This window comes from Fusarium subglutinans, assembly GCF_013396075.1.
Source record: "Fusarium subglutinans strain NRRL 66333 chromosome Unknown NRRL66333_c0000019, whole genome shotgun sequence".
Taxonomy (NCBI): domain Eukaryota; kingdom Fungi; phylum Ascomycota; class Sordariomycetes; order Hypocreales; family Nectriaceae; genus Fusarium; species Fusarium subglutinans.
Genome location: NW_023502082.1, coordinates 206,022 through 222,541, shown reverse-complemented (window position 1 = coordinate 222,541; position 16,520 = coordinate 206,022). Strand labels below are relative to the sequence as shown.

Here is a 16,520-nt window from a genome sequence, read left to right as displayed (position 1 = left end):
GAATCGAAGATGCACGCCCCTGGACCTCCAAATGAGCTAACCGAAAATGGCCCGAACGCGCTGGTTGATGCCTGAGGCCTGATTTTCGGTTGAGAATCATCACAGCCTCCATTGGCTAAAGCTTCAACGAGCATCACATCACGTCACAGAGCAATTGGTCGCCGCGACACTGTCCCTCGGCCGAGGTATGCTGTCAGAGGAGTCCGATACATGTTCAATTGATCGCTAACTTGTCAGATGCTCCCTCAACGAATTGTGCGGGCCTCGGCCCTGCGCAGCACCATGACAGCTGCTCGACGACTTCCCACGATCCAACGCCGAACCTTCCTCCCCGATCAGTATACCGACAAGAAGGTCATTGACCAGAAGTACCCCGAGCCTCCCAGCTTGAGCGAGGCTGAGGACCCCGGAATGGTCAGTGATGATGGGTGCGAGGAGGAGCGAAGCTGATAATCTCGCAGAACGGAGGCTACATCAACCCTCCCCGAATCAAGCGACAGTTCCGTGATCCTCATGCGAACTGGTGGGATCCTCAGGAGCGACGAAACTTTGGTGAACCCATCCACGAGGATAACGATGTTCTTGGAATCTTTTCTCCCTGGGAGTATACCTGGACTACCGCTGGTCCTGGTGCAGTCATGGTCGGAACTTTTATCGCCGTTTTCCTGAGCGTTACGGGAGTTGTCTACCTTAACTATCCCGATCGACCTGCCTATCCCCGAGAGTTTGAGGGTGGTCTGGAACGAGAGCTTGGTGGCCCTGGAGCTACAAGGGTGAGTGGTCAGGGATATCCGATGTTCGTATGCTAACCTTTATAGGCTCGCATGGAGGGTGACGAGGAACCTTGAGAAAATACTCATTTGTACATAAGAAAGAATGGTTCAATGGATTAAGTCAATGGATATTAGAACTGTGTGCCAGCAATTGATTGAGACGAACTGACATGATACGACAAACAAATGGCTTGACTGTGTAAGGTGTAGTTTGTGGCACGGACTTGGTATAATCAGAGGCCAGTCAATGAGTACAGTTGAATCCTAATTGCTGTTTGCTCAGAAAGTATCTCTAACGACCTGCTTGCGCCGAGTCAAACTTACACCGATGTCTTGTGCTTCCCGGTGCCTTTGCTCCTACAGCCTGCCGCGGTCCCTGAAATCAGCCCTATGGACCACGTTTAGTCCCTAAAATTGGCCAAACAGGCTCCTCGTCACCTTCCTACAAGCATAGCATAACATCTCGGGCAAGAGCAAAGACAAGCCATCATGTCGTCAATAACATCTCCTCCTCCAACTCTCATCCATCACTTCTACTCTCCAATATCTTCCATCCCGTCAAGATGCGATACGAGGATTGGGATGTCCTTCTTTTCGAGGAGGGCTCTAGTATTCCCTCTCGGGAATTCAAAGTAGCATGTCATGTCGTTCAACATGCGGGTAAGTCAATGTTTGGGGTGCTCAAGGCCAAGCTAATCATCACAGAGGCCATGGGCTCTGCTCTTCCAACCCTCACCTGTTTTGTCCCTGCCCTCCACGCAGGAGTTCCTTTTCGTCTGTCTATCCATTCTTGGAAAGCATTAAAGGATTTGAATGGTGATCATATCCTCAATATTAGCAATTCGATCCTTGAAACCAGGCTATTCATCGATGGAACTCTCGCTGCGTATGTTTCCTATTTGGCTTTTGGCATCATGCTAATATTGGCAGTACTACCTCCGCCACCGGCAGCATTCGCTTCCCGTTGATCATAAACAGGCAAGGTCACGAGAGCCTCAAATTCCCCATTTTCCAGCAAGAACTGCTCTATCAACGTCACTGGAGCCCCGCCGACAACCTCGGCCGTATCAAACTCCTCATCAATCAACGCTTTTCCAGCGCTTCCCCGAGCGTTTTGTTCACAGGCAACGTCAACAAGACAGTGGTCTTCTCCTTTCAACATGCACCCCAACACATTTTAGAAGGCCTTCAGATAGCCTGGCCCAACCCAGCCATGTGGAATCGTCAACGCCAACCTTCTGCACCAGCTTCTACGGACAGTTCCCATGCCAGCTCACGGCCGCCACTGTTTGCGCGTCGTGGGCAAGCCGGCCCGGAACATATTAGCGGTGCCGCTCTTGGAGCAATGCCAGTTTCTGGAAACCCTACATTCGGATGCCCAAATACTCCAGTGAACGCGCCAATGTCACCATGGAGTTATGTTCTCGTCCCGCCAGGAAGAGAGGGATCACCATATCTGCTGGCTTCCGAGGTGCAGCCTCGTAGAAACCACGAACGCGCATGGCCGACTTCTCCAGTTTTCAACGACGCCACGTTTAGGTTGGATCAGACCCAAAATGCATCGCAACAGGTGTACTCCCAGCCGAACAGTGCCCCGATGTCATTTGTGCAACCTCAGCTACATAGTCCTGCGATTCAAGGGTCGACCGAATTCGGCCGAGGAACAGCTAGAAATCCTGCCAGGCTTATCTTTGCGCCGAAACGCAACAATCCACAGGAGTCTTTCAACTTGGATGTTGTTGAGAGGGCGACAAAGAGAGCTCGAGCCAACACTCCAGAGTCTGCAAAGACACTTAACCACGAAGAGGAAAACATCAGCCCTCACTTTGATAGCCCTTACGAGTTTATAAACGTAGCTGAGGATATTATTTGATCTTCCAAACGGCGGTCTCCCTGTAGTCGATTACAGAACGCATCACATGGCATAGTAGGGGTTTGTTATCTCACTGTTTCCGACATTGTTTTCTTGTCCTACATGTAGCATCAACCCATGTTTTATCACATATCAACTTTGTTGTCTAGCTGGTTAGATGTACAGGCTTAGTTTGGCCTTGACAGGCAATCGTTAATACAGCATGCGATGATTCATGAGTTTCGCGAAGGTTCCGGGCTTCCGTCTTAATGCCTTGCATGTAAATGACTTTGCAGAAATATGAATGGCAGGCTACTAGCAGCTTACAACACCTTGTACGACAGTTGTAACACCCAGTCTCGTCATGTTGACTCACTCAGCGTGGAAGATTCGACGTCGGTCATTCGACCTCCGTCCTCCGGTCCAAACTTCATTCATTACAAAGCTGGGATAATTCGGGCTCGGGGTTTATTGTAAGTCCGCATGCTGCGAAACCTCAGAAGTAGGGACCGTTCTGACCATCTTGTTCTCTTCTAAATGATCAAATTGGTTTGGTTAGGTCGCACAACTTCTCACTTCAAGCCTCTTCTTATATCGTGTAGCACATTTGCACCCAACCTATAACGAGACGACTGCCGACCTGATACGATTCGTGACTTTCATGCCGATCTATGCGAGCTTGTCAAAGGATCAAATGTTCACATAAGCATCTACCTCAAGACCATCGCGAGATCAGATGAGATTGGCCACTCTCTTTGATCCCAAGATATACGGGCTTACCACGACTGAAGCTGAACGAAACTCCGACAGTCATCCAAGGCTTGTAGACGATCCGAGCATCCTCAAGCCTCACGGCTTCCGGCCTCCGCTAGGCCGCAATTTCTGGCCTGGAGGAGTAAATGCGCTACACGATCTTATCGTTGCACGCTTTCTCTTGGTCAAGGCCGCTGAAATCATGGCAGGCCCCCATATGCATGGGCGGAATGCCACACCTTTGTGCCAGGCCACAACTGCAGGTGAAGATCTTTTGTCAAGTCTTGTTGCTGTGGTTTTCTCTGGCGCCCGAGGTGAGACGAAAAGTTCATCGACTCAGCATGAACTTCCTGAAAAGATTCCGTCGTGTCACATTGCTCTGCAGGCTTCTCGTGGGTGATTGATGAAGCTAAAAGGACGTGTCTTCCGCATGCTTGGCTGTTGGTCTTTCAGTTTACTTCCAACGGCATTCGTTGCAACTCTTCAAGATGGCTTCTATCATGTCTGCCCCAGACTACTCTATGGCTGCGACGAGTCGTTCGCACCTGAGTGTACGTCTGCCAAAAGAAACTCTTTACTCATCTTTGAGGGAATCTTCTCGCTACTTTAACTTTGACTCAGAAACAGCCAAGCTTGCTCGGGATGCTGATGAGTGGCTTGCGACGCATCCCAACGGTTCGGGATCTAAGGAAAAGGATGTCAACGGTATAAGTCGACCTTCGTCAATTGCCCCAAGCAACTTTAGTGTTCGATCTTTACCAGCAGACTACAGTATGCCAGAGTATCATGGCAGAGACTTTCCTCATCCCGTTATGGGCTCAGTGCGTCACAATGAGATTAGACCTCGATCCGCTGCTCCGACAGAGAGTACTGAGAAGCTTCGGTCATCGCCTCCCGTGGACGGTGTTGAGCCCACAGGGCCTGGTGAAGAGTATCCCACTGGAGTGAAGCTCGCCTTGATCACCCTCGCTCTCTGCCTCGCCGTCTTTGTCATGGCCCTAGGTAAGTTCATCATCCTATTAGTGACCCCGCTCACACATCAGACAACTCCATCATTGCAACCGCAATTCCCAGAATCACCGATGCTTTCGAGAGTCTCAACGACGTGGGGTGGTACGGCTCAGCATACATGCTCACAACGGCCGCACTGCAGCTGTTCTTTGGTAAGCTGTATACCTACGGCAGCATCAAGTGGACCTTTCTGTCAGCCATTGCTATCTTTGAGGTCGGTAGCCTCATCTGCGGTGTCGCCCCCGACAGTGTCACCCTCATCGTGGGACGAGCTATCGCCGGCGTCGGTGGCGCTGGCATATTTGCTGGTGCACTCACCATCCTTGCCTTTTCGGTGCCTCTTCACAAGAGACCTATCTATACTGGTCTTGTCAGTGGTATGTGGGGTATTTCTTCCGTTGCTGGGCCTCTGCTTGGTGGTCTCTTTACAGACAAGGTTTCATGGCGTTGGTGTTTCTACATCAACCTTCCTATCGGTGCCATTACCGTCGTTGTCATTCTCTTCTTCTTCCCCGAGCCCGAGCGTGATATCGAGCCTGCGACATGGCGAGTGCGCTTCTGGCAGCTCGATCCTGTCGGGACTGCCATCTTTATGCCCGCCATCGTGTGTCTCTTGCTTGCTCTACAATGGGGTGGTGTCGACTACGACTGGGATGACTCAGTCATCACGTCCCTCTTCATGCTCGCTGCCTTTCTTCTCATCTTGTTTGTCTATGTGCAGTACAAGATGGACGAGAACGCCACTGTGCCTCCTCGTATCTTCAAAAAGCGCACCGTCTGGGCTGGCGCCTGGTTCTCATTCAATACGGGCGCGTGTTTCCTCACAGCCATGTACTTCCTGCCAATTTGGTTCCAAGCTGTACAAGGACAAAGCCCTATCATGTCGGGCGTGAGAAACCTCCCGATGCTTCTCGGCATCGTTCTCTGTGCCATGGCCGCTGGTGCGGCCGTCACTGCCTGGGGCTACTACACACCCTTCATGATCGCCGGCTCAGTCCTCATGGCCATCGGCTTCGGCATCATCACCACATTTGAAGTCGAAACATCAACAGCCAAATGGATAGGCTACCAGCTCATCGCCGGCATTGGCGTAGGCGTTGGTCTTCAGCAATCCCTCATCGCCGTGCAAGTCGTCTGCGAAATGGTCGACGTCCCCACAGCCACAGCCCTCATTGTGTTTGCTCAAACCCTCGGCGGTGCGCTCTGCGTCACAGCTGGCAACACCGTCTTCACCAACACGCTCATCAACAAGATCAATGAGCATGTGCCCGGTCTAGATCCATACTTTGTCATCGCGACTGGTGCGACCAACATTCGCAGTGTGATTAGAGAAGAGTGGCTTGATGGAGTGATTCTCGCGTACAACGACGCGCTGACGACGAGTTTCTATGTTGGTGCTGGAACCGCGTCGGCAACGATCATTGGTGCGTTGTTGGTGGAGTGGAGGAGCGTCAAGGGTCATGAAATTGAGATGGGAGCGGCTTAGGTAGTGGTCGGGGGCTGATGATGATTGATGTCGGTGTTGGAGAGGCGACGGATAGAATAAAATGAGGCTGGAGGTGGATGATAGCAGAGTGTTCTTACGAATGATGATGGTTTGTTTAATTTTGACTTGGGTGAGACTCTTGTTTAATGTTGTGTCTTGTTTATGCCGAAATGTACACCTGAAGATCTGAAATTACCCTGCACCGAGAAGTATTTCAAATCGTTATTCTCGGGATTTATATTGTCTCACGAGGTTTCTACTACCTTGTCCTTTGTCTAAAATCGAATTATCCAAGGTTAGATCATTGGTTCTTAGCTGTGTCAAAGTCAAGACAGTCACGCTCGTGACCCATCTTCAATTGAGGCATTCCGTTTGACACGAATTCCTCTGAGCTTGGTTCATGGATAAGGCACGAGAGAAAATACAAAATCGAGAACAAAATTCATGTGCCGATGACAAATAGGAAAACACAAACTGTATAGACAGCCCTTCTCATATGTCAATTCATAAGATGTTCAACTCAATCGTTATACAATTAAGAAATGTCGTCGCGATTAAGCTGTTTCCTTCCATCTTTAAAAATGCAAGCTCTTAAGCTTAAGCAAATTTAGCCAATGAAATACCGCGACAGATGCGGGGGCGGCCATTCCCGCGGGATGTCATGTGACGCATCACAGGAGAGCCAACACAAAAGTGGGACGAAATCAAAACTCAGTTCCTCACCAAAAACAACACGAAAATGCCTCACCAGCATCACCGACGTCAAAAAGAAGTTCTTAGGGCTCCACCGGGGATTGAACCCGGGACCTCTCGCAAGCAGTGCTTTTGGGTTCTACCCAAAGCGAGAATCATACCACTAGACCATGAAGCCGAATCGTAGTTATTATCAAGACAATTGTAAAAGAACAATATGATCGTAATGTTTTGCTGAGGGAGACTTTTTAGCCCCGGACACCCTCTCACTGTCCACCCTAGGGGGCCTGTCAGCAGTTTCCCGTCTGTAAGAGGGCAACCTCATCATGGTATCTTAGAGACACGAAACTGAGAGCTGGCAGCACGTTAGAACAAATTAGAGCAGAGGCACTTCTCACGTGACCAATCACAATCTGTCCTCTTGTAAGCATATACGTTGCTCTTTCTAGCACACACTTTTTACTATGCTCTGTGTCAGATGAGGCTTTCCGGACTTTCGGAGCTCCCCCGCATCACCAACACCGAGTGGGGCCGTCAGAAACCAACCGCCATATTGAAACAGTACGACAACTTATTTCTTAGCATCGTTCAATAGACTTGGAAATATATCAGAATAAGGGTTACAAACAGTAGCTTCCTAGTAAATCAAAATCTGTCGGCAGCCAACGCCACGCGTGGTAAGCGTGGTTTCTCATATCATGCTCCATAATCCCTGCATTTACAAATGATTCAACCAACATGCATAAAACCCTGGTCATCACTATGCCAGTCAGTCTACGCGCGCCCAGGTTGACTTGCTTCAAATAGAGCGGGGAAGGATGGGCGCATAAAAACCTCACTATACTGTAGCACATCACAAGCTCCTGGGTTGGCCTGCTTGATTCAGCATTCGCGTTGCAAATCCACCTACCTCATTTACTCACTTGATGGATCCCGTCGCAACCACCAAGGCCGAGGCGGATGCTCATTTGGAAACTCTTCGTCAAAAGAGGGGCGTTGGTAGAGGACAAGAAGAGGAGTCTGTTCTGGTACAAAGTCTGGACCAGGCACTTAAAATGCATGTATTTTTTGTCCAGGAGTATGTTGTATTGTACTAACTACTTGCCAATAGTGTTTCGGATCAACTCTACAAAGCTTCAACACATTTCATTCTCGAATTAATCCAGAATGCAGATGATAACCAGTATGATTCTGAGATTGTGCCCAGTCTGCGACTGGCATTGTACAATAATGAAGGTCAGGGATATTTCCGGTCTGACTGTAACGAAGTTGGCTTCACATTCAAGCAACTTGACGCTCTAACACGAGTCGGTCAAAGTACCAAGACCGCCACCATCAACAACTCAAAGTCGTACATCGGTGAAAAGGGCATCGGATTCAAGTCCGTGTTCAAGGTAGCTGATGTGGTCCATGTCGCAAGTGGGCTTTATGAATTCAAGTTTGACCGCAATGCTCGCATCGGAATGATTCTTCCCATTTCCTCAAAGTTTCCTACCGCAGAACGCGTAGTCGACCATACGCAGTTCCTACTTGAGTTGAAAAGTCAACGCGACTACGATATCATCAAGAAGGAGCTAAACAGTATCGAGCCAGACCTGCTGCTGTTTTTACGAAATCTGGACCAGGTCCATATATCGATCCGCGGCGTGAACAAGCAGTATCGACGCAAGATCACCAAATTGGACCCAAGATATGACGGAGAAACTGTAAAGATATCTGTCCAGGGCGACGCCGTAACCTCAAAAGAATACATTGTCCACCGATATACTGCCCAAAGCCTATCTACGGTTCCCCAGAGGAAAGGCATTGATTCTTCCGAGGTTATGATAGCATTCACGTTCGACAGTGAAGGTAATCCCGTATCCAACACTCAAAAGGTGTTTGCCTTTCTTCCAGTTGATGACTTTGGCTTCCGTGTAAGTGACCCTTCGGTTGAAGCGAGTTTCACAAAGGCATGCTAGTATTTGACACTGTTGGCTTACTCAGTTTAGTTTCTCATCCATGCGGATTTTATACTTGTAGCCAGTCGAGAGGGTCTCGATGAATCAAGCCCTTGGAACTGGTCTCTCAGGTACTCAATCCAACTGGCCTTCGTGGACTCAATCCGCCGTCTTGTTACACTATCACCCACCCGGGATGGGGAGGGTCTTTGCTACATGTGGCCAAAATACCTCCCTCGCTATCATGAGACCTCAGGGTTTTGGTATGGTCTTCATGAAAACATGATGAATGCCTTGCGTGATACACCTTTACTCAAATCGCGAGCGGGCGGCGCTCTAAGAAAGCCTACAGATCTCTACTACGTACCTGGAGAGTATAGATTTGAAAACGGAACTATTTTCGACCTCCCGTCACTTTCACACTCGCACTTGTCGTTTAAGTATGACAGCGTGAAGTCGGAGCTTTCCTTGATCGGGGTCAACACTCTTGATATCAATGATCTATGGCGAGAACTTTCCCAATGGATCAATGAAGCTGGAGTTGGTGGTCTAAAGGCACAATCAATTGAGTGGCACCAAAAAATCAGTTCGATCTTCTGCAACCAACAAAAGCTACGAGAGAAGCTCCGAGATTTGCCAATTGTGCCTCTTCGGGATGGCTCATGGGTCAGGGCGTGTCAGGATCGCGTCTTTTTTACTTCTACACACACCCAAGAGCATGTGCCCACTGGCATTGAGCTCTCTCTCGTGGATAACTCTGTATCTCAAGACTCAGAAAGAAGAAGATTTCTAAGTTTCTTGGGAATTCGAGAATACAGCCCTGTTCAAGTTTGCGAATTGATTATCAAACTTCACCATGATCTGCCCCCGGGGCCCTGCCGCACAGAAATGGATCTTGTAACGGACGCTCTTTATCTTTTTGATCATCAGTCGTGTATCAATTACGAAGTTCCCAACATTCACTTTGTCGCTATAGAGGGCGGAAAAACCGTGCGAACTAGAAAACGCCATCTATACTTGGTCGACCCCGATGTCAAGCCAGGCTTGATAGCAAAATATCAGTATAGCGCGTCAAGTCCACTCGTGGTGGTCTCTGATAAGTATGAAGCTGAGCTCTCCAAAGATAGACCACGACAAGAGGCAGAGTCATTTCGACGGTGGCTCCTTGGATCCAGATACAAAGAGTTTTCTACAATCCCAGCACTTTTATGTAAAAACGAACTAAGTGCCGAGTGGCACTTTCTTCGCAGCCACGACGTGATGGATTTGCTACAAGCCATGAGGTTACAATGGGACAGAAAAGGCATGCTATCCCCCATCATTATCAAGGCTGCGGCGGAACTTCAAGTGCCCGGCTCAGATGGCCATTGCAGACCCCTACGTCGCCTAGCTATCCCGACTACAGAGCTGAAGCAAAAATGCCCGCATCTCGACTTTGTGAGCCTTCCGAATCCTGAGTGCAACTGGGGGTTTCTATCAGTTCTGGGCGTCTTAACCACCTACAATACAACAGCAACTCTACGAGAGCTCCAGAAGCTTGCACAGCTGCAAGTTGAAGATGTGGATAAGGATGCAATAAAAGGAATCTACGAAGCACTGAACGCAAGCATGCAATCCGAGTGGAAGGAGATACAGTGAGTAAGACTACACCATCCATCTGAACGTCAAAACTAACTTACCACAGAACAGCTTTCATGGAAGAGCCCCTCGTGCTTGTTCAAAAACCCACGCCAAAATGGTTAAGCCATCTCTCCTGCGTCTGGGATGCCCCAGGTGCTCTGAAGCAGGTCACAAAACTCATCAATCGCTACCCCACATGCAGAAAGTTATTCGTATCCATTCTGGGTGTGAAGCAAGCCGGCACTGGAGATATTGTAGAGGAACTGTGCTCCGTCCCAGATGAAGGCGATCTGCTCGTCCAGCGTTTCAGCGAGCTGTTCTTTCTACTAGAGGAACACCTTATTGATCATGAAGGGCTGAGCAAAGATCACATCCGAAAAATTCGAGAAGCTGTGGTATTTCCTATTGTGGCTGAAGGGGCAGGCGGTGACGAACAACCAAGTATCACACGACAGTCTATATGTGAGGGTGATTGGTACGTTCCAGATGCCATACATCTGAAGCAAGCTTTTCGATACAGGGTCGCTATGCTTAGCATGCCTGTAAATGATGTCAACTCTTTACGTCCCCTGTTTGAGGATCTGGACTGCGAAGAAAGGTTTCTCTCTTGTGCTGTTGAGCAATCAACTGAACTGAAAGGAACATGTATTCGTGACTTATGCCGAGAAGAAGATTTAGTGACTCGACTTGACTATATTGCGTATGTATCACTACACCACGCGATGGATTTGTGCTCACATATTGATTCTAGGCTAGCAACAGAGCATTCGGCACTCTTGGAGGATCTCTCGGTGCAGATGTGGTCAGTATCATCGATTCTTACTAAAAGTCGACTGGGAAACATCGAGATCAGCAGTGAAGACAATTTAACCACGATCAAAAATAATGGAAAGGTCACAAACATATACATACGCAAAGATATAGCCATGGCCATGCAGTTCAAAGTCGATCTTGAAATACTGGACTACTTCTATAGTCTATTGAACGATGTCAACAACGCCATGCTGATTGCCCTCCTCCTCAAAGAACCTATTGTTCAACTCCCCAGCATCCTGGAGCGATATAATATTGAAATACCCGATAACACGAACAATGGAGATACTGGCAATCAAGAAAGTGACGACGAGGACCAAGAAAGCACCTGTGAAAATCAAGACAGTACCGACGACGATCAAACAACGACAGCCTACTCAGTCAGTGATTCTGACAGGGAGGAACTGATCCAGAGCGGTGACGAAAGCCAGTTGATCGATCTTGCAACAGAATTCGGGAATCTTAGGATTTCATCAGCACCATGTAGCAATGATACGAATTGCACCACTCCAGAAAGCTCGCCTCGACTTGTCCCACGACACGAAATGATTCCCTCTCACGATCCAACAAGCCAAGGAACCACCAAAAGACCAACCGTATTTCATTCAGACGAGACCCCAGTTGCGAGAACTCCGAGAAGTACTACTCAGTTACAAGGAGTACTCGACCAGCATGTTCCAACACAAACAGCAGAAACCACATCTGAGAGCGATCTTTCTTTGACTCAGCATTCACACCTAGAGACTGCATTCTACCAGAATATCCTCGGTTCAAATAGCCCTAGACCCGAACATTCTCCCAGAGCCTTGGGAGTTCCATCTAACAGATATAGGGAGATTGGGTTCCTTGGGGAGCGTTTCGTGAGTTATCCTAAGCAACCATCAGACTGTTATTCCCTGACGGATATTTCCTGTAGGTTTATCGTATGCTTCAACCTCGTATCAAGGATTGGACATATAAGAATTGGACGAGTAAGTTGCGAGTCGAGGCTGGGCATCCTCGATTCACTGAGCGTGAAAAGGACTTCTCAGACTTTACGTACAAGGATCGCTTTGGTCACATGAAGGTATTGTTACGTGAAGCTGGCGTAGACGTAGTCACCGACTGGTCTCACGACACGATGTTTCATCTTGAGGTCAAGGCAACACTAGGTCCTTGCAGTGAGCCATGTTTCGTGTCCCAGAATCAGCTCGACAAGGTGTGAAATACAGTGCTTTGTATGGCATATATATTTGTGCTAACGCTTTAGCAGATGCGCCAGTACGAAGGGGACTTGGGCAACGTCTACATCCTCGTTCGGGTTTTTCAGATGGAAGCAGAAGGGGGTCCAGGTTTTCGATTAGTTGTAGATCCTTGGAGTCTCTACTTGAAGGGGACTCTCGACTTTAGGTCGGGTGAAGGATATAAAGTGTTTGGGTTGATATAAGATTCTACATTGCCGAGCTTTAGTGCAAGTAGTTTCGCAGCCTAAAGTTTAACCTTATAGGCGGCAATCATGCCCATAGCGCAAGTAGTTTGGGCTGTATGGTTGATCCAAGTTCTGTCTGCTGATTCTGTACGATTGATAAAGGACCAATAAGGGGAGTGTATTGTGTTTCTTGGACAAAGGCAGTAACGTATTTGCGACAATCAGAGTGACAACACGTAACAGTAAACTCGTGATCTTGCCACACGGAAAAAAAGCGAAACCAGCCACCCTGAGTTCCCGAGCTGCCGGACACTCCCCTTCTCCACAGAGTCCTCCCACGATTCCAACTCCAAACCATGAAACACAAGCTTCCAACATTTCAACTTCAACATCAGTGATTCCGTGTTCCCGAAGGACTCGTCGACATTGCCGTGTGGTCTTATAACCAGACTGCCAAGAAGTAGACTCACCTCATCTCCTGTCCGTCTCGCAGAAGCGCTCTCACGCAAGTCAGTTCATGGGTACAGGTCTTGACGAACTTGCCGCAGTGCAAGCAAGTCGCCACTAGACCACACTTCTCCCTGCTATTGTTGACCAAAGGTGTTTCGGGGGCGACATGCGACGCCTCCAAGTACTTCGGCTTGCTGCACAGGTGTGAAATATGCTGATGCTGGTCGGCGTGGAGTCCACGCGACCAGGCCAAGAATTGGTGCAGTAGGGCAAATTTGTTGGCACCGTTTTTCGATACCTGGATATACCCGTGCTTTTGTTCTGGACTTTGGTTGAACCCCAGCAGAGGCCGTCCCGAGACGAGGCGTTGACGATTTTATTCTCAATCTTCTCTGCCGACCGCGTCGACGACGTCTCGAATCAGCAGCGCGTGCCTAAACGGCCAGTCAATCAGGGTTCGTTCAAGGTTCGAAAACATACAGCTTCCAGAAGGTAAGTTAGTAGATAGGGGCACAGTAGAGACTCACTTCTTGTGGGGAAAGTTTAACCTGCCGGTTTCTTGGGCGATTCTGGTGCTTCTTGGGGCATATCACATATGGGCGCACTAGGTCCGAGGCGCGAGGTCTGGGCCGGTGACGGTTCCCTCTCCTGATTCTTGACTGCGATCGTGGCTTTAGTGTCTATATGAGGGTATAGTTCTTGTCTGGTGTAAGCGCAGCTTTCCATCGTGCCACAAAGGTTCTGTAGTGCCAGCTTTTGGCCGTAAAATAGAGACTGTAAACGGGTTTCCTAGGAGGTGCTATCTTTATTTTATTAGTCTTTATTGTAGAGTCGGAAGGAAGGAGTTTCTCCTAGATACGGAGATATAGGTATAATAATAACATACCTTGAACGTTATCGTTTTATATATAACAAGGGGTACAGAGAGCAAGTTAATATTATATTAAAATAGCTTTATTATAACCAATCTTTCGCCACCTTATAACTTAACATTCCCTAACCTTAACTAGTTTAACCTTTTCTCTAATAATATAGCTACTATATATATATTTTCCTCTAAACCTTTATCCTTTTAACCTTTCTTTTATAGCTACTCTTTTTTCTTAAGTTACTAAGTAACTTATATTTACCTTAAAGCTATAAAGTTAAAGACTTATAATAAAAGTAACTAAAGTAGCCTTTTTATCCCTTAGTAAATATATTTAAGTTCTTTTTATATATTAAATATAATTATTAAATAGGCTAAAAAGCTTATCTTAGGTAATTATATTATGTAGTTAGTATAGTTACTGCCTAAACTAATTTAATAAGAGTATTATTTTAAGTTAATAGAAACCGCTACTAATGCTTATATTACGCGCCTTACACAAGAGCAAGTTAACTATCTAAAGTTTAAATGGAAAACTCCTGGTAGGCTGGCTTGGTGATGCTGGAGATAAATGGTAATCTCCTCCGATTAGTGAGGAGTGATTTGTTTTGGGGATGACTCATCTCGTAGATTCGGCGTCTTATAAATTAAATTTATACATGGCATGGAGAGACAAGGATGTACCTGCGATAAGAAGACTTTGTTTTGTTTGGTAGGCTGAGGTTTGGCAAGCGGAGGGTCTTGCGCCAACACCCAATGAAGTCACGAGGCTGCAGCCTTCTACCCCCGCAGTCTCTCCCCAGCCCAATCAATACAGAAGGTCCTGCCTGACTCTGTCGAATCTTCTGGCCCTAGCGGCTCCTCCCTTTCTTTTTCCTTGGGTTGGCTGGCTTAGAAGCCTTAGATACCGTGGTAGAGCTTAACTGCTCCATCTTTCAGACTGAATCTTTCATAAAACTTATTCTATCGCGCTGCCGATTCGCGTATCTAGAAAGGGTTTCACTTCATTCTTCCATCATATCGCCCATCACTATGGCTATTTCTGGAACTATCCGATCTGTAGTACTCTGACTATTCACGCTTCACTCCTCAGTTATCCTAGTTCAACTGTGTCTTACCGGGAACATCTATGCTAGAAGACGCCAACAATGGCTCTGCTTCTTAGGCCTTAGAGGAGGAGCTTTGAACTCCTGGAAACTTGTTCATTTGTCTTCGGCTCATGGAGCCTAGCGCTGGTGCCCTTACTCATCCCCGCCACTGATCGACCGAGCCTGGGTGTTTGTCAAAGTTCCCAGCTCCGACAATTACACCAACTACCGTGAGCAATCGAAGCCATGTTTCAACGATTCGACTACGAGATTTACCAAGGGAAAATAGCTATCCGAGTACCTGGACTAGTACACGAAGCCTTTCATCGTGAGTTCGACTTCCGCCTGCGTTTTGAGCCTGACCGAGATTCCTTTTGGATAGGGCGTGCTTTTTGCTGCCGGGTGTCACCGCAACCACATACATTTCAATCACATAGTATGAGGCACATTCTATGGGAGGACTGCGGCCTATAAGGCTAAGCTTTAGGGTGCGAACACAGATAAGTTGGCTGTTGAACACTTTGTTGCTGTTGCGTTGTTGACGGGGCGGTGGACCCATTTGTTGGTTTGCAGTTGAGGCTCGTGGCTAAGAGCTTAGATCCACAGACAGAATTTATCTGGTGTAATAGGATATAGGCTGTTGGAAATCCCCCAACATGAAGCTATGGGAAGTTGTTGATTGTCAAGTCGTATGGTCGTGACCGGTTGTTACTGGCCATCCGGTAACCTTAGGTACCTTAGGCGCGCTTTCGACCGCAGTACTTGAATACCTTACTCATCTCCATCTTGATTGGGCACGTATAGGCACTCGCACATCTTCCCAGATCGTGAACTCCATCCGATTGAGTCACGCAGGATCCAACCCTTGATAGTAATTCTGGCTTTGAATTCTTGAAAATATGTGCTGAGACTGCTCTAAGTTCTGTCTGCTGATTTAAGCTCTCAACCACAAGTATCAACTGCAAATAACTTATCTAGCTAACAACTGCTGAGATTGCTCTGTCCAGAGAGAGGTTGCGAGGGGGAGAAAAAAATCAAGCTCTGTTTGTCTGCTACCATCTATCGCTGTATTGGTACCTTGAAAGGTCATCGGAATTTCAGTTTTTGCCGAGACTGTAGCTGTTGTCGGCAAGATCATAACCTTTATGAGTATAGGAATGAATCAACTATCTATACAACTCAGCGTCACACTTCAAAGCTTTCAGACATCGCCTTGCTGCGGACAGAGGCCATGCACCACCAAAGACGCTTGCAATGGCACACATATCTGCTTGTTACAAGCTCATCAAATATAGGCAACTTGCTTAGCCTCAGATGTTACCATCGAAGCCAGGTGAAAGCCAGCGAAACGCCTGTAGCGATGATCTAAGAGCTGGAGTAGGTGTCTTGTCGAAGGGATGATGGAGAGTTTCGAAGACAGTCAGCTGGATAGATATCTGGAGGGAAGGCTTGGGGATGAGCTACCTTTCGTATTTCAAATGGAATGGCATACACCGGAGTAAGTTGAGCACCTGTATGGAATCGGAAGATGGGAGAAACTACACAAATGTTACAACCATAATGTCACCTAATCCTGAGTCCATGTGTCAACGAGCTGCATCGTTCACTACCTTTTATACCATTACAAGGTCTAGATGTTGATTCTGAGCAATGATTTACCAAGTCCACCAAAGCCAACACAACTTGTCAAGCCTCGTATCCTCCAGTGTAACCATGGGACAGGATCTCTGCAACAATCCACAACAAAACAGAGTCTACCCGAGTT

The 16,520-nt window shown here is 47.7% G+C and overlaps 4 protein-coding genes across 4 annotated transcripts; all 4 read left to right on the top strand.

Annotated features, from left to right (window-relative positions):
• Positions 1-282: 282 nt before the first annotated feature.
• On the top strand, positions 283-848 carry FSUBG_2264 (NADH dehydrogenase (ubiquinone) 1 beta subcomplex 8; the record flags this gene model as incomplete). Its single annotated transcript, XM_036680018.1, has 3 exons — positions 283-414; positions 462-773; positions 819-848. The coding sequence occupies 3 exons, from the start codon at positions 283-285 to the stop codon at positions 846-848; spliced, it is 474 nt and encodes a 157-aa protein (XP_036542184.1).
• A 488-nt stretch (positions 849-1,336) lies between these two features.
• FSUBG_2263 (nadh dehydrogenase) lies at positions 1,337-2,646 on the top strand (the record flags this gene model as incomplete). The annotated part of the gene is made up of 2 exons (XM_036680017.1): positions 1,337-1,659; positions 1,704-2,646. The coding sequence occupies 2 exons, from the start codon at positions 1,337-1,339 to the stop codon at positions 2,644-2,646; spliced, it is 1,266 nt and encodes a 421-aa protein (XP_036542183.1).
• Positions 2,647-3,361: 715 nt separating this feature from the next.
• FSUBG_2262 (major facilitator superfamily transporter) lies at positions 3,362-5,875 on the top strand (the record flags this gene model as incomplete). The annotated part of the gene is made up of 3 exons (XM_036680016.1): positions 3,362-3,770; positions 3,832-4,380; positions 4,422-5,875. 3 exons carry the CDS (start codon positions 3,362-3,364, stop codon positions 5,873-5,875), a joined length of 2,412 nt encoding a protein of 803 aa, XP_036542182.1.
• Positions 5,876-7,494: 1,619 nt separating this feature from the next.
• FSUBG_2261 (uncharacterized protein) lies at positions 7,495-12,145 on the top strand (the record flags this gene model as incomplete). Its single annotated transcript, XM_036680015.1, has 7 exons — positions 7,495-7,586; positions 7,680-8,484; positions 8,560-10,142; positions 10,193-10,603; positions 10,649-10,828; positions 10,880-11,801; positions 11,858-12,145. The coding sequence occupies 7 exons, from the start codon at positions 7,495-7,497 to the stop codon at positions 12,143-12,145; spliced, it is 4,281 nt and encodes a 1,426-aa protein (XP_036542181.1).
• Positions 12,146-16,520: the final 4,375 nt, after the last annotated feature.